The sequence below is a fragment of the Vigna umbellata genome, chromosome 1 (assembly GCF_029865625.1).
Source record: "Vigna umbellata cultivar VRB3 chromosome 1, Vumbellata_1.0, whole genome shotgun sequence".
Classification (NCBI taxonomy): domain Eukaryota; kingdom Viridiplantae; phylum Streptophyta; class Magnoliopsida; order Fabales; family Fabaceae; genus Vigna; species Vigna umbellata.
The window spans coordinates 48,216,253-48,235,363 of NC_142165.1; the positions used below are offsets into that span (position 1 = coordinate 48,216,253).

At 33.8% G+C, this 19,111-nt stretch overlaps 1 protein-coding gene across 1 annotated transcript; it reads right to left on the bottom strand.

Moving 5' to 3' along the window:
* Positions 1–14,727: 14,727 nt before the first annotated feature.
* Positions 14,728–17,953, bottom strand: PYM (partner of Y14-MAGO). Its single transcript, XM_047297570.2, has 4 exons — positions 17,730–17,953; positions 17,526–17,639; positions 17,282–17,446; positions 14,728–15,021 (listed from the first exon to the last, which is right to left on the bottom strand). The coding sequence occupies exons 1-4, from the start codon at positions 17,904–17,906 to the stop codon at positions 14,878–14,880; spliced, it is 600 nt and encodes a 199-aa protein (XP_047153526.1). The 5' UTR covers positions 17,907–17,953; the 3' UTR covers positions 14,728–14,877.
* Between the last annotated feature and the right edge of the window lie 1,158 nt (positions 17,954–19,111).

Consider the following 19,111-nt stretch of genomic DNA (forward strand, 5'->3'; position numbering starts at 1 on the left):
AACATCATCATACGCCTATTTTCTTTTTATATTTCTTCACCTCTATTTCTTGTTACCTTCATCATCATATTAACTTTATTTATCATATTAACATCATTTATTAATTTATTTATTTATTCTATTTATGGAAGGATCACGTTCAATTACTTTATCAAATTTTATCAATATAATAAATAATATGACTGTAAAATTTTTAACATATCAAATTTACTAATCGGAGTCAATTTCTGGACCAAAGTCTTCATTTTAAATTTTATGACTACAAAAAAATCGGTTCACGATATTTTTCTGAAACTATTTAAATTAAAATTTGATCTGATAGATATCTAAATTAGGAAAATTATTTAAATTTATTATATAACACAATTTATTTAATTCATTTTAGAGTTAGTACTTTAAACAAGAAAACAGCTTTTTGAGTGTCCAATCATGTGCAAACATTTGTGTTGTACTATAAGAGGTACGCGGGACGGTTCCGATTTAATTACAATATGCGTTGCATCATACGGAGCAGGTTTTTCTATTTTAGGACCTACGTGTCCTCGGTTAGAGAGCTACTCCCTCCACCGTCCCAACTTCTCCCTACACCTTTCCATAATTTTTTTAATTTCAAAATTACCCTTTTCATTTTCATCATTTACCTTATTTTACTTTTATACCAAAATCCTTATTTCTTACCTCTCATTTTCACTCACTGTGGAGTCCTCACCCTAACTCTCACTTTCTCTCTTTCTCTTCTCTCTATTCCGTTTCTTCCCCTACCAATCTCGATATCCGTTTCCATTTCATTCCTTCTCTTTTCTCCATTTTGGTGCCTTGGTTGTGTGTTCGTGGTTCGATGGTGGTGTGTTGATGGTGCTTCGTTCGTGGGGTGTGTCTTCTGTGGAGATTGGCGCTTTTGTTTGGTCTACGAGAGGTTGTTTTTTTTCCTATTTGAACGGATATCCACATCCGCTCAAGGCCAAACGGAAATGCCATATCCGTTGAGGCCTTGGCGGTTTTTTTATTACTGAAGAGAAAAAGATGAGCAAAAGATGAATGTCTTGGTCATTTGCCCTAAATATTGATGAAGCGAGGGTGAAAAGGTGTTGTTGCTCAAAGATTGAAGAGATCTTGAATCCAAGTGCTTCAAAGGATGCAGTGGAATGGGGAAGGATTACTTGGGGACAAGGACTTGCTATAGAAGAGTCATGTCCACCACTTTGCCAATTAGGATATTGGGCCCTCACAATGCTGCAATGGTGATATTATTCTGTTCTGATTCTTATTTGTTGCCATCACATTATATTATTTTGCTATGATAATAATTTTACGTCTGGTACAATTATTCTTGATTACTATTTTTGTGATACAAGGAAGAATCATATTTCTGAGATTAATAGGAATGTGATAGTCATCAAAGTCTTTTACATTCAGATTTTATCATTTTAGTTTGATATCATTTTAATTTTTCTATTCACTTATATAATTCTCCTTTATTTTTGTGTGTTGAATTATATGTTTGACATTTCCCCAATAATTTTTTTTTTAAGAAATTGTAATGTATAAGTAGAAAGCTTGCATACCCTAATTAAATGACTTTTTCTTAGTTTGACTTAGAACAATCAAGTTTTTGAATAGGATCCGTTTTCCTTATTCCAACTAGCAGCCTACAAAGCAATAATTCCAAACTTAAAAACAGTGCTAATAATATAAAAGTAAAAAAGGTAAATGGTTAAAATAAAAAGAGATGAGAGGTAGAGAATTAGGATTTTGATATAAAAGTAAAAAAGGTAAATGGTTAAAGTAAAAAGAGATGAGAAGTAGGGAATAAGGGTTTTGATATAAAAGTAAAAAAGGTAAATGGTTAAAGTAAAAAGAATAATTTTGAAATTAAAAAATTATGTGGAGATGTTGGAAATAGTTGGGATGCTGAAGGGAGTAATTCTCCCTCCGTTAAACTCAACCTTCTGTATTGAAGCCTTTAAATTAATTTTCACTTTTTATTAAAACTTACATATGCTTTTATATTTAAAAAATAAAATTAATAATAATTATTATGAAAAAATAATCAGTGGTTTATAATACATTTTTTTAAAAGATTTCCAGTATATAAGTATTTACTTTTAGTATTAGATAGTTTATTTTAATTCTTATTTTTTCTTTAAAAAATAAAATAAAAATATGAAATATATATTTTAAAGAATTTATTTATGTATTATTATAAATTACTATTGTTAAAAAGTAAACAATATGAACTGTCAGCGCGATGTCTCTTGCTAGCTTTAATAGTGTGTTTAATGTTATATGAAAATTTATGTCTTATGTCGAAAACTTATGTGGTGTTAATTTCAAAGATTTCTTTTTCAGCTGCAGTGCTGGCTGAACTTTATGTATATATACCTTTGTTTTTAAATGTCTATAAAATATTATACTATATACATGTGTGTTCCACTCCTGCAAACATTTACTAAAAAGGTTGGTTGATAAAATAATGAGATTTATAGGGAGTACATTATCTTTCTCCAATCCAAATAAATAATAAGTAGTTGGGTTCTAAATTTAATAACTTTTAAAGCAACCATGTGCAAAATACATTCCAATTTTTTTTAATATTTATTCTCATTTATTTTGAACAATTGCAATTGTATTTATATCACATTTATCTTTTTAAAGATAAAATGATAATTATGTAATTTGATTTATTAAAATATTTTTTTAATTTATTATACATATTTCATTATACAAATTTTTATCTCAACTCTATTCAAATAATGTCATATTTAGCTCAAAACAAACAATACTATAATTTTTTCTCTATTTTCTCAAATTTATGTATTAATTCTCTCTTAAATCTTGTCCTCAATTCAAAGACACCCTAGATCCAAACATAGACCTAGTTTTCTTTTGTCGTTACAAACTAGACTTTATGAAGTCTTATTATGTTAATAATCTTCTAAAAAAATACTTTTAAGTAGTTCATAAAATTTAATATTATTATGACAAGAAGATCGTTGGTGTTTCATTCTCAACCACGTGAAACTATTATCACAATACTACTATAAAATACTACTATAAAATAATACATTATTGACAAAATTTTATGAATTCAGAAAAACTCAATTAATAGATTTTACAGACAAAAAATAATTTTATCAATGGATTTTAAGATTTTAATTACGATAAATATTTTCGTTGATAAATCATAAATAAAATACATTGATAATATATATCTTTTATTGTTGAAGAATATTTTATTCATAAAATAAATATTTAATTTTTTGTTTTAATTTTGATCATTGGTGATAAAATTCATTTTGATGAATTTCTAAAAATTCATTGGTTATTGAATTTTTTAAAAATTTATACAATTTTTTTAAAAATTTGTCAACAAAATAGACGTCAATATTTTTCTATTAAATTTAACAAAATATATTATAAATAAAATAAAGATGAAGATAAGAAAAACAGAAGAGGGAGAGAAGGAGAGAAGGAGAAGGAGAAAAGAAGTAGGAAAAAGAAAAAAAAAAAAAAGAGGATAAAGACTCTATAAATCTAACATAGAAAGAAGATGAAGACTCTATAAATCTAACACTTATTCTACTCTTAATCTCCAAAACATTGTTATTGACTCTATAAATCTAACATAGAAGGGAGTTCACATCTTTTCCTCTAATCTTTTGCATTATTTTTTTAATGAAAACTTTTCAAAAAGTTACATTTTATTTTTTATATTCTAAGTATACTTTTAGTTATAATTCATAATAACATTTCCATTGACTCAAAGATACTGTGACATAAATCTAAACACGTTACTCCCCACAGACAACAAAAAATCATCGTGTTAATAAATCTAGTTTGTAAAAAATGTTTTTTAAAGTAAAAAATATATAAATTTTTCGTATAAATTGTTTAAATTCATAAGTTTTTGAAAATATAGAAAAAGATATTTCTTTGAATTAATATTTAAGTTTTTGGACTGAAGTCTATGTAGCTAACCAAACTCTCTCACTTCTTTTGATAAAAAAATTTGGGTTAAATATGTTTTTAGTCCCTGAACTATCAAGCGATTTTGGTTTTAGTCCCTACTTAGAACTTTGATGGTTTTTAGTCCTTATTGTTTTGAAACTCTGAGTAATAGTCCTTAAAATTGGACGGTGTTAAGTTTCAGTGGATGTGGCAAACGGCGTTGCCACGTGATCACTGATCTGCTCTATTCTCTGTCTGCCATGTTGGATGTTTAAGTGTTTGAACTGAGATTAAGTTAGTTAATCACTTCGTGAGCGCAGACGTCGTTTCGAATGGCGTGTGCAAGAAGCGGAAGGTATCGCGGTCGTGGCGGTCGCACCTGGCGTCGGGGAGCTGGAGCCTGAGCCGGGAGCAGGGGAGCAAGCTGCTCGGGAGGCAGTTCCGCGACGATATCCTGTACGTTTGCGACTGGCCGGGTTGCGTGCACAAGGAGGAGAAGAGGAAGTACCGCCTCTTTAGAGGCGTTTTCAAGAACTTCAAACGCACTAGGGTTTGGAGAACCATTCACGACGGCAATAAGAGGAAATTTCCCCTTCACGGTTTTCTTTTTCTTTTTATCATCGCTCAAGCTTCTTCTTTCTGTGTTACGGCAACAAGAGGAAATTTCCCTTTGGTTCAGTGTGTACAATCACTCCACCGTTTCCTCCACCAACATTAACATCAGTGCCACCTCCTTGTCCTTGGTTTCCCTTTTCTACACCAACATTTACACCACCATTCCCTACATCTACCGCGGTCTCTTTCTCTTCCTTCCAATCTGCATACTTTGCAGGTTTAACTTAAGAAAACTGTAATAATCTGAATGAGAAAAAGACAACTCACCTAATAATCTGCATACGTTTTCAGATTTAAAAACGTATTTCCAATTATGTAATGAATAAATTTAGAATTCGTTTTCAGATTCGTTTTAGAAACCTGTAATGCATTTTCATATTAGAAATCCAAAATGCAATTTTAGATAAGAAAATATATTTTGAATTGGAAAATCCAAAACATGATATAAAAAATTGCCCAATCTAAAAGTGCTAACCACGTGCAATTTTTATTTTTCTAACAGTGCATGAAGAAACAATGGAGTGGAGGAAGAAAGAGTCTTCCTTAATCTTAAAAACAAAGAGACCGTCGAAAAGCATAGCCTGAAAAAAAAATTGAATTAACTAAAATAATTGTGAACTATTCTTCATTTCTTGTGTTGTTTTGTAGGAATTGTACTGACCAGGATGTAGCAAATCAGTGATGGCTTTGGGCATTGATGTGGTGGGAAGCATGGACTTCCAGTAAAATTTCCTCTTGTTCAACGTACAGGATATCGTCGCAGAACTGCCTCCCGAGCAGCTTGCTCCCCTGCTCCCGGCTCAGGCTCCAGCTCCCCGACGCCAGGTGCGACCGCCACGACCGCGATACCTTCCGCTTCTTGCACACGCCATTCGAAACGACGTCCGCACTCACGAAGTGGTTAACTAACTTAATCTCAGTTCAAACACTTAAACATCCAACGTGGCATACAGAGAATAGAGCAGATCAGTGATCACGTGGCAACGCCGTTTGCCACATCCACTGAAACTTAACACCGTCCAATTTTAAGGACTATTACTCAGAGTTTCAAAACAATAAGGACTAAAAACCATCAAAGTTCTAAGTAGGGACTAAAACCAAAATCGCTTGATAATTCAGGGACTAAAAATATATTTAACCCAAAAAATTTCAAAATTCCTTTTTCCTCTTCAAAAAATGTTTCAGCATCAATGTCTTGGGCCATTAGGGTTACCTGGCATTTTTAAGATTGATTTTTATTATTACTTAAATAATGTTTGGGTAATGGAAGTGATGTTCTATAAGCATATATCAGATTTTGGTTGTAAGATTTGAGATGCTATGTAGATTATTTATACACCAAAAAATGACCTGACAGATAATTTTATGTAAAACTGATGAATTTTAATTGGGTAATTTCTAGAATGCTCATGCTACATCAACACTGTGACTTGAATTATATTTTAAAAGTAGTTTTAAGTTAATAAATAATTACCTGAAATACATCCTTAAAAGTTTATTTTTAAAAAAACTGAACTATAAATTATGCAGATTTTACTCTAAATGGTTTAGTATTTTTATTATAATATGATATAATCATTTGATAATTTAATTTAGTTTGGTTAATTTTGTCTACTCCTTAAGTGTTAGTAGACATGCACAACAAACTTTTAGAACCAAACTGCATTGAAATCATACAAAAATTGGAGTACTCCAATCCATTCACAAAATATTTTTATTTTCTTAATATTAAAATGTTGAAACAAATTCTTTAATTTTAGAAACCCACACCACCTTTCTGTTGGGTTTACGGAGGAAGAGTCAATGAGACTCGTATTACTGTTGGGTCTACTAAGGAGGGAATTCATCAAAGAAACACAAACATCAATGAGATATGAATCTAACCATATAAGAGATTGACATCTATCTCTATCCAAAACATTATTGCAATGAGTTAATAAGTCTTTTATCTTATCTTTATATAATATTTTACTTTCTTATTTTTATTCAATGTAAAACTTGGACTCACATTTGGATTTCCAACACTTTTCACGAAACTTGTGTGGATTTGAAAAGCAGAAATAAACCAATAAGAAGAACTTGTAGTTAATTAAGTGACATCTCTTTTTGCTGATAAAAGAAACTAAGATCTAGACAACTCAGTTTGCCCCCATATGCATGTATAAGCCTTTAATATAATTAGCTGGGAAAGCTGAATGAGTGAGATCAAATTAGGTATGTGATAACTTTTTCTTTTTTCTTTATATTAGATAGTATATAATCACTAGTGCAGCGAGGGGCTTTTACCGCGGTTCATTTTCACTATACGTCGCGGTTCTTGAACCGCGGCATATTCAGCCGCGGTAGTAAGTCAGACACTTTAGGCCGCGGTTCTAACCGCGGTATATAGGTTGCGGAATATGCCGCAGTTGTCGAGGGAACCGCGGCCTAAAGCCATTTTTTTAAAAAAAAAAAAAAAAGACACTATATGCCGCGGTTCAACCGCGGCAAAAGAGTGTAGAATATGCCGCGGTTAGTGTCAAAACCGCGGCCATATGTCTCGTTTTTTAAAAAAAATGAATCACTATATGCCGCGGTTGTGGTTAGAACCGCGGCATATTCCCCTGCAGTTTTTTAAAATTGCAGGTCTGTTTTTGTGATATCCACTACCACAAAAACAGACCTGCATATAAAAACATGTACAGAAATTCAATTTCAACATAACAAACACATGTTCAAATGTATTTCAACATCAAATAAAGTACAAAGTCTAAGAAAATTCTATCTAATCAAATGCATTGTTTAAATCTAAATCTAAGAGCTATTGTATAATCTAACTATATACTTCGCAGCAGCGTTCCTAATGAATAATAGTGACTTCTCAGGAACTGGTGTAGTAGTCTTGAATCTCTGCAAAAGACAATTCATTTTAATTAGTGTATATGAATTCAACATTTGTTAAAAAATCATAATTTGTTAAAGTTAAATATTACCGTTTCCCAGCGACTTGTGATGTGAGAACGAACAATATGGGTCATCCAATACATTACATAGTATCCACACTCATATGACCCATTTTGTCTGTTACACTACAATATATCATCATAGTTGATAATAGTTAGTGAATAACATTTGTTATAAAACAATTATAACAAAGTATGACTTTAGCATATGTCAAACCTTGAGAGAAATCCAAGCAATCTTTCTACTATTAACAATTGATCTCCCGTCCATCATCATACTTGCTGGAATAGAACTGTATATAAAAAAAGGTTTTAGCATTCAGTTATATAACAAAAAAAGTCCAAACATTGAGGTTCTTACCAATCAATTGCTTGTTTGAGTTGTGTGGGAGGAGGCCTGTGCAATGAGCAGAACCACAAAGCATAGTTGTCTTGCATAGACATAACAAGAAGTTGCCAATGGCGCCTGAAATTCATAATAACGTAACTATTAAATATTAAAATCACATATGGAACATTATTATGTTAACAAAGTTCACTTACCCGGATATATAAGGCAAAAAGTATATTTTCTTGCCCCTTCGAAAACTGCTTATCAGACTCATGTTGATATGCTCAAAATCATTTGATTGATGAATTGATTGGGGATCAATGAATCCATAATCATCAGAACGCCCCAACTTATTAGTGACCCCAGACATATACCTGAAATCAAAAATTAACTTTGATATAAGGATACTTGATATATAAATCAATTTTATATATAAATAATTGGTCATAGACTTACATCGTCCATAGTTGAATAATTGAAATATTCAACTCTTGTGTTCCCGACGCAAGCTCACGGACATCTTGGCTATTAAGGTATATTGGGACCTCAGAGCCATGCCCAAATACATTAGCATCATACTGAACCTCCAAAGGCTTATCATCAAGGATGTCAGCAAGTAGATGCAATGAAGAAAGAGGGTCATCCTCAGATAGAGGAATCTTCTGTTGCGCCTGCGTCTGTTGTTACATGAAAAGATAAGATAAGTTTTGACATCAAAAACCTTTAAAATTGAGAAGTGTAAAGAAGAATTTCATACCGAGGGGTCAGAAACTGGTTTAACCAAAAATTTAGGCCAAGTGATAAACGACTTATATGCTTGTTCCACAGTGAAAATCTCTTCCGTGGACAGTGGAACCGAGGCATCTAGCATGATCATTTCATCCACTGAGACCTTCACCTCATCCTCTAATAGTTGCATACCATGACATACAGTCGCTGACCTAAACTCTGTTCCACGAGCTACCAGCACCATCTCAGTATCTTCTAAAATGTATAGCAGACATGGACTACCATCGTCCATGTCATCCTCTGGGATGGCTGATGCGGAACAACTTCCTTTGCCGCTTCTCCCTGTCAGAGTAAATGTTAGATTATACAAGAGATAGAAATAATTGCACATTAATGTTTATTAAGTTTACCTGTGGGAGGGGGAGGGATAACATGTTCCTCTATAGGAGACTGCACCGGGCGCATGCTCTGAAACTGCTCCTGGTATAGCATCTGGAATTCAGCCCTCACCTCGGCCCTGATCTCCTGCATAAGGTCTTGTCGGACCTTTTTTGTGATCTCTTCTGTCATCCTTTGTGTATCGCTGTATGAATATGAAGGCTGACGAGAAGAGCTCCCCAAATAATCTATAATTCCTACTCCAGGACCTGCAGCACGTACACGTCCAGGGTGCTCAGGTCGTCCAATTGCAGCAGCAAGAATATCCTGGCGACCCTCTGGAGTGAATTGGCCTTGGGAGCTCTGCTCAACCAAGGCGTCCTGAAAACACCATTATTCCTTAAATAGTTTAATGTAGTATGTATAATGACAATATTTATTATTTTAGGAACAGTGATAACTTACAATTTTTTCAGAAATCTCTCGTGCAGTGTCGGAAGAGTAGGTGCCCGATGGTCGCATACGGGCCAACATCCGACTCTCTTTAAAAACCCGCCAAGTCTCCTCATCAATGGACTTATATGAACTACATGGACTTTTATGTTTAAGGTGTCCAAAGATGTACCTTGATGTCAACTTGCTTTTAAATTAACAAAACATGTAATAGTACAGAAATTGAAAATTCATACATAAAGATATGGATTCATCATATGTATATTCCCTCATCATGATCTGACCGAATTGCATGTACATCATCGTCAACTACAGATTGGTCATCCAAATTTGTTGTAGTTTGAAATGAATGGTTGTCAGCAATATCAATATTAATCAGATTGTCTTCGTTAACTTCAATTTGTTTTTTGCCTTGAAGAGCAACATACCAATGGTCAGACGCAGGATCTTTGACATAAAAAACTTGAGATGCTTGATGTACCATGATAAACGGTTCGTCTCGATAACCCACCTTGCGAAAATCAACCAGTGTCATACCCGAGTCATCTATTTTCACACCACTCTTATTGTCAAACCACTTACACTTGAACAATGGAACGGAAAACTTGGTGTAATTAACCTCCCATATCTCTTCTATTATACCATAATATCTCATTGATCCAAGTACAGGAGATTGATCTTTTGATGTGGAAAATTGAAGTGACTCAGCTTCTAAACTGACTCCACTATTTTGTACTGTGCTTTTATCATCCAAAGTCTTCGTATAGAATGTGCAATTATTGACTTCATAACCTGTACAACACATGACATCAAACTTCAAACCATTTGCAAGCCACAATAAAGTTTCAGAAGAATGTGGCTCTTTGTCAATTTCAGATTTGAACCAAGACATAAATGTTTTGTTATGCTCCATCAATTGCAGTGTTTTCTTCACATATAGGACACACTTTATGACCCTTGACACTGTATCCTGACAAATTACCATAAGCAGGAAAGTCATTAATGGTGCAAAATAACATTGCACGCATCATAAAAGTCTCTGAAGCGAATGCATCAAATATTTCAACCCCATCAACCCACAAAACCTTCAAGTCTTCAACTAGTGGGCTTAGATAAACATCTATGTCATTTCCAGGCTGCTTTGGACCAGATATCATCATAGACAACATCATGTACTTCCTCTTCATGCACAATGCAGGAGATAAGTTATAAATTATCAATATAACTGGCCAACAACTGTGATTGGTACTCAGATTACCAAATGGGTTCATTCCATCAGTGGCTAAACCAAGCCTAAGATTTCTACACTCTTTACCAAATTCGGGGAATTGTCGATCAATATTTTTCCATTGCTTTGAATCAGCTGGATGACGAAGCAGCCCGTCAATTTTTCTCTCATCTGCATGCCATCTAAGATTTTTAGCATCTTTGGGATTCGCAAACAAACGCTTAAGTCTGGGCACTATTGGAAGGTACCAAACTACTTTCAAAGCAGATCCATTTTTTTCTATCTGAGCATTATCTTCACTATTGTTTTTTGACTTGTATCGTGATAAGCCACATTTTGGACACTTTGTCAAAAATTCAAACTCTTTCCTATACAAAATGCAGTCATTGGGACAAGCATGTATCCTTTTATACTCCATACCCATTGGACAAAGAATTTTCTTCGCATCATAATTACGAGTGGGCAGTGTATTTCCATCTGGCAACATTTCATTCAACAACGTCAACAGTTCTGTAAAACTCTTATCAGTCCATCCATTGCTCGCCTTCAAATTCATGAGCCTTAACACCGCTGATAAACGTGTGAACTTAGTTGAACCGACATAAAAAGGTGTTTCCGCATCAGTCGACATCGTCTCATACACATGAGCTTTGGCAAAATTTTCTGCTCCAACATCGCGGATCATGTCCTCCAATTTGTCTTCATCCGGTCGATCTTCTTCCATGGTGGAATTAGTAACATTTACACTTTGAGAGTCAGTGGGAAAATCCATTTCTTCGCCGTGCCAGATCCATGTTGTATAGCATCTTAGAAAACCATCACATATAAGATGTTCTCTAATTTGAGTTGCGTTCAACTTTCTCCCATTCAAACAGTTCACACAAGGACATCTAAACTTCACTTCATCATCACTTCTCCCCTCATTACGTTGCGCAAATTGTATAAATTCCTCTACACCTCTCTCGTACTCAGCACTAATACGTGGTAAATTAATCCAATTTCGATCCATATTCCTAAATATTACATAAAAAGATAAGCTACTAAAAATCAAACTTGCAATTTCATACATATCATTGAAACTTAGTGAATAATATTTTAAGGTTTATAAATAATACAAGAACTACAACACACATTACCAAAACTATAGCAAAAATCATACCATACATTACCAAAACTATAGCAATTTCATGCATTACCAAAATTAAAGCAAAAATTATACCATACATTACCAAAACTATAGCATTATAGCAACTTCATACATTACCAAAACTATAGCATTATGCAAAAACTAATGAAGAAATCATGTTAAGAATGCAAAAGGACATAAATACCTGGAAGAGGAACGACGAAGAAGACGCAACGAAATCGCAGCGAAGAGGGTGAAAAACGCAACGAAATCCAAGGTATGATCGGCTAAAACTGGTTTTTATCGTCAAAAATGAATAATGACCGAACAATTTTGAGTTTAAACGGTGAAAAACGCAATATCTGAGATGATTGGTGGTCCGGAGAAGAAGAAAACGCGAGAAAACAGTGAGGCACGCGAAGAAGACGACACTGTTCCAAGTTTTAATTTTTAACTCTGAACGGGGGAATCTACTGCAGTTCACTACTTAACCACGGTATAATAGGGGTATATGCCGCGGTTTCACTCCCAACCGCGGCATATACTGCTTAAAAAAATAATACTAAATGGCATTTTTGAAATTATTTTCAAACTATATGCCGCGGTTCAGCGGGCAACCGCGGTATATACCTCGAAATATTTCAAATATATATTAAATTAATTTCAGATAGGAGAATATGCCGCGGTTCTACGAGCAACCGCGGTGTAACGTGCTGAACACAACTGTCTCCCCAACTGCCTTTTGGGGAATTTCAGTAAATGAGAAGGGTATATGCCGCGGTTCTCTGGACAACCGCGGCATATACCCCCTGTAACTTCTGAAATTCTCTGACTGGCAGAGAAGTTGAGAAGTTACAGGGTGTATATGCCGCGGTTGTCCAGAGAACCGCGGCATATACCCTTGTAACTTTTCAAATTCTCTGACCCAGTCAGCACCTGCAGTAAATTGGCAGGGGTATATGCCGCGGTTGTCCAGAGAACCGCGGCATATCCTCTGTTATTTAATTTTTTATTCATACGTGGCGTCAAAGACAATGGTTGACTGGAGTATATGCCGCGGTTTGGAGCAGAACCGCGGCATATATGTTCGATTTATTTACAAAACTGCCACCGCGCACCATTATGCTGCGGTTTTCGTTGAACCGTGGCATAATGTGCGCTGTAAAAACCCAATTTTTTACTAGTGAATACTCCTTAAGTTTGCTTAAACTATCTATCTACCACAGTGTTTCGTTGCGGTGGGATGTTAAAATTCTAAAAATTAGACAACAATAAATTAACATAAGATGACAATTTTTTTATACCTATTAAATATAAAGATGAGATCAATCTTTACTTTAAAAATAAAAATGAAATAGTCATAGAGACCTTTTGTGTTAACTTCGATACAATATCATAATATGCAATAACCATCTTAAAAATTAAGGAGGTGCATGAATTAGGATTCAAAAAACTGTAAAAGATTTTTTTATAATATTATGCCAAGACTTTTTTAATGATATTAAATTAAAATTATTAAGATTTTTTTTAAGAAGAAAAGAAGATACGGTGGTGATATTCATTTAAAATCGTTTACAATTTATTAAAGAAAAATTGATATAAAAATGTTCTGTGTTTTTTTTTTGTTTAAATAAATATAACTAGGTTTCATGTTACTGTTTAGCAGACAAATAAATAGCACATTTATATATCAATCTCAACGAAACCTTTGATATTATTTTAGGCTCTCTTTCTTTGAAATATTTCATCCTTTTTTTCTCTCTCTCGTAATTGGATGTGAGATGAATCTGATGTGTGGTTTTGGAATCTATAATAATTTTACATTATTTAAAAGTTGAGATATGAGATAATTTAAATATTTTTGTCCTTCGCATTCGAGAGATTATCTGTTTTACACCTTATTTGTAAAACGATATTGAACTATATATACGATAAGAATATATCTATTTTTCTTTCTAAATTTTATCATTTTTACAATTTTGAATGTAATAGTATTATATTGTTAACTAAGTAACATAAGATTGCATTTTGAAAGTTATGTTGATGGTGGTGACATACACTCAAGCATATTAGTTAATTTGAAAGTTAAAACATCACAATGCACTCACCATTTTTTTTAAAAACAATTTCATATAAAACATTTAAAACATTTATCTTCCTAACCACAAAATTTATTCCATGTTTGTCTAAAAATTGAGAAGCAAATATATTAATAGATTGCATGGAAAGTTCCACCCATCACTTATTTTTTTTAACAACTTTTAGGTATAAAAAGTTCTTATTTATCTATTTTATACATGATATTATGTTATCTCTCAAACTTATAATAAAATAATATATATTAGCTAACTGGTGCGTATTAAAAGTTAATTAATATTTTTTATCACTGAGTTGATTAACTTTTCCTTTTAAAAAAATTATTATATATTTTTTGTGTATAAAATTGATTTTTTTTGTTATTTTTCTTTTTTAATAATATTTTTTATATAATAGTAAATGATTAGTGTGTTATTAAACTAAGATATATTACTACAGAGTAATGTTTAACATGAATTTCATAGAAAAAACAAAAATTAAACACTGTAGAGCATGTTTTAATTCCAATGACTCAAACTTATATAGCCTGAACCCAACGAACCGGGTCCAATATTTAGCCGAAGGTTTGAGTGAAAGACTATGTTTTCTATGCATAGGCTAATTAGATTGTGAATAATTTTATAGTTGACTTTTTTTCACGAGTTTTTGTTTTCCTCCATGAATTGCAATTATAATAACAAACTATAAATGTACTTATCTTAAGGCGTTACATAGCTAAGATATCAAAAAGCATAGTAAAAATATATAAAAAGAAAAATTAAAATGTATATTGATTCTAATTTAGGAGAGGATTTTGGTTACTTTTACTTCAATTTGTTTATAAGTACTTGCTGAAAAAATTTCCTAGATTTATTTGCAAGATGCACGCAAAAGAAGACAATTAAAAGAAAAATCTGATGAATTGTTCCCAAGAAACTGTCCATATATGTCCAAGAAAACATGGCTGATACTACACAATTTTTGTCATGCTATTCAACAAAACATCAATGAAAACTACACATTTTTGTCACGCTAATTCAGACAATTTTGTTCATGACACGGTTGTTTCAGTCTTCTGATCCTCCAATTGCTTTAACTCCCTGCGCCAATCTTCTAGTTTTGCCAGCTTTTCCAATTGCTCTGGTTTTAGATCTTGATCTGCACTTCTCTGCTCCAATGCTTCTGTAAGTCGAATCTGAATATAACAGTCCAAAAAATTAGGCTAGGAAAATGGAAAAGCATTATTTGAGATATTTCTTTACTAAGGCGGAGGATAAAAACACATGCATAATTATGTAAAGAAGAAAAAAGAAGGTTTTCCAATAACAATATTTTTTAGCAATCTACCCATAACAATATTTTCTGCCACCATCAGTTACAACATTGATATGTAATTATCAAAATTGGTACATAGTTATCAAAATTGATCTCTGTTTTTAAAAACATAAAATAAAATATTCATCTCAGTATCTTTCTGTCAGTTACAACAAGTTAGATGATAGCAAGGATCCATCTTTGTAGTCAAAACAAACAGAGCTAATTAAAAATAAAATGGGACTGGTGAAACCTTTGCATCACCAATATAGTGTTTGGTAGAAAGAAATGAAAGGGAGGAGAGTGGAGATTCGTTTGATTCAAAAGTTGGAAGGAAGAGGAGAGAAGAGCAAAAAGAGTGGGCGAAAATCCCCTGTCTTCTGAACCAGTCACTATTCAGAAGAAGTGCTACAGGATCTTGAGTAGCATTACTTGAATGTCTTCTTTCCTTCATTTTTTAACGGATGTAAGAATATTAGTAGAAAGAAAGGAGAGTAAAGAAAGGAAAAGTAAACAGCAAACCCCAGAGGCTACAAAATGCAACAAAGCTTTTTATTTTTCATCCAATAAAAGAGTGCAAGAAACATCTCCAATCTTGCAGTGCCTCAGTAATAAATTCTCGAGACAGGAGTTAGTAGCAAACACAAATTATATCCTATTCCTTGGATACTAGATATGAAAACCTATACCAATGCTGCAATTAACTCAAATAATGTACAATACTAGATAGACAACAGTGCCATAACCTATGATCACAAGTTCTAACACCGACACCAGATGCAAAATTGGACACAGTTAATGATCAAAGTAAAGAACACCACAAAGGCATAACACAACATTCTAAATTTCAACTGCATCATTCTCTTCATCCATATTCTTCTTTTCTATTCAATGATCTGCAAAGGCTAAATACTAATTTTTAAATTTGAAGTCGTAAAAAGATGAAACTTCAGGATCATGTGCTTATATATGAGCTCTTAAAGATACTATTCCTACCATCACAAGCATTCTGCTGAATCATATCAATCTTACATTCTAAATTTCAACTGCATCATTCTCTTCATCTATATTCTTATTTTCTGTACAATGATCTGCAAAAGGCTAAATACTAATTATAAATTTGAAGTCGTAAAGAGATGAAACTTCAGGATCATGTGCTTATATCTGAGCTCTTAAGGATACTATTCCTACCATCACATGCATTCTGCTGAATCATATCAATCTTACATTTAAATACTTGCTTTATTGTAACTCAACCCTCATACGACTTTCAGCTTCACTAACTCTTATATTGCATGTTGCAACAAGAAACACGTTAAGGACCTTCATTTTCTTTCAATAAATACCCGAGGGACACTTTAACAGGATAGGCCATAATAGCACACTGAAAAACCGAGGAACCAAAGGGGCACGGATGTTTCCTACACTTTTGGCACATTTTTGGCAAACGGAAAACTCTGTTCATTTTACATCATTTTAAGAAAAAGGAATCGGCTGTCAATGAGATGCTTAAAACTAAGAGCTTAAAGGTTATCTAGGAGACAGACAGAGAGAGAAACTCAAATAAGGGAAATGTTTTCTGGACGCCTAAAGTGATCTTAAACCAAGAGATAAATAGAATACCAGAGAGATAAATGAAATAGGTGATATCAGACATAAAAAGAAGCCATAACAAGGAATTAGGAATCCATATAGAAATGTTCTCAAAACACAAGATACATAAATAGAACATCTACCAACATGGCGTGACACGGTTGACAGATAATAACGTCTTTTAAACATGTGGTTGTTTGACTTTCATGTCCCCTTATACGAAAAACATATGATCGGAGATGTAAACCCTTAAATGGATCTCAGCAAACAAGTCTCTAACTCCTGACTTTTGGTTGGAGATAACCCAAGTCCAAAAATAACTAAATTTTTCTATAGCAATTCTTTTAAACTCTTTTCCCACGACAAAGATTCTGGGGGAGATCATTAGCAATGTAAACACACGAAATTAATATATTTCTGTCACAAAAGATATATTCTGCTGAGACTCAGAAACAAAGGCAGTCTATTTAATATTCGAAGCTTTAACTGAGAATGGCGGCGATCACTGGAAAGACAAAAAAGAAAAATAAAAAGCATAAATTGCGCACCTTCTTTTTGAGCGCTCGAATTCTCTTGTCTACATCTTGAACTTGTTGCGTGGAATCTTCCACAGACAAATCATTGACAAGGGAGCTCAATGCCTCCACAGATTCCTTCTTTCCACCATCTTCACTCGCACCACCTTCTTCATTCTTATCCTTTTCAACCGCAGCCTGCAAGAACCCGCACAACTCGCATAAAGATTAATCAATCAATTAAACTAATTAATGAGCAGAACTATTTTTCCATTACCTGGAGCCGCTTCTCCTTCTTTCTTTCGTTCCTCTTGACGGACTTGGTCTTGGGCCGCGCATCGGCGTCGGGGTCGTACCCGGGAGGTCCGGCGGAGCCCATCTCCTTTTTCAGCTGCACAGGGAAAGGAAAAAGGAGTGAGAAACGGCGTCGTGTGGAAAGAAAGAAAAAAAAAAGGGAAAAGATGAAAATAAGGAAGCGCACGAGAGCGGGCTTGGGCTGGTAAATGGGGACTTCGTCTTGCGGGGTGTAGCCGGCGCGGATGCGAATGGGCTTTCGGAGGGTTCCGTCGGGCCGTTTTGTGGGGCCCAGGAGCCTTTCGCCTTCCTTGAGCGTTTTGGCTAGCTCCGCTATTTGCTTATTCCTTTCGTCGTCGCTCATTTTTGGTGACAGAGGAAGAAGAAGCAGGTTATGCGACTCGGTGACTCACTTAAGTAGTTAAAGATACTTGACAATTAAACTCTAGAATATAGAAGGCTTAATTGATCCTTTCATGGTCTTTTATTTATAAAAATAAATTAATAAAGAGTAGACATGATCTAAACTCATTATAAAAGGATAACACAAGGTAATTATAATAAATAGAATAACCCTTAATACAATATAATCTTGATAAATAAGCTAACCTTTGATAAAATATAATCATCATAAAATGGGATAAATATTCTAACACTCCCCTTAAACTGGAACATACAAATTGTATGTACCAAGCTTGGAACAAATAAACTCAATCTGAGGGTCCCTTAATGACTTGATCAATACATCTGCGAGTTGATCGTTCAACCCAATAAACTCAGTACATATTTCTTTAGTCAACAACTTTTCACAAACAAAATGACAATCAATTTCTATATGTTTAGTCCTCTCATGAAACACTGTATTTGATGCAATGTGAAGAGTAGCTTGATTGTCGCAATACATCTTCATAGTATCGATGTCACAAAATTTAAGCTCTTGAAGGAATTGTTTCACCCATGTAAGTTCACATGTTAGTAACGCCATTGCCCTATACTTTGCTTCAGCGATTGATCGAGCTACTACATTTTGTTTCTTACTTTTCCATGAAATAATGTTTCCTCCCAAAAAAACACAATATCCTGTAGTAGACGGTCTATCAATAGGCGAACCTGCCCAATCTGCATCACAATACCCAGAGACTTGAATGCTTCCTTTATCTTCATATAACAATCCTTGCCCGGGAGCCTTTTTGACATATCTTAGAATGCGAATGAGAGCATTTCAATGGTTAACACATGGAGTCTGCATGAACTGACTAACCACTCAAACAGCAAATGATAGATCTGACCTTGTAATAGTGAGATAAATCAGTTTTCCAACCAGCCTCTTATACCTCTATGGATCGGAGAATAGTTCAACTTCTTCTGCCTTTAATTTCTAGTTTGGGCCCATGGGACTATCTACCGGTCTGCAATCAATCATGCTTGTTTCTTGTAATATATCAAGAGCATACTTTTTCTAGGAGATTACAACTCCATCTTTTGATTGCGCTACTTCAATGCCTAAGAAGTATTTGAGACTTCCAAGATCCTTGGTTTGAAAATGCCTACACAAGTACTCTTTCAGTT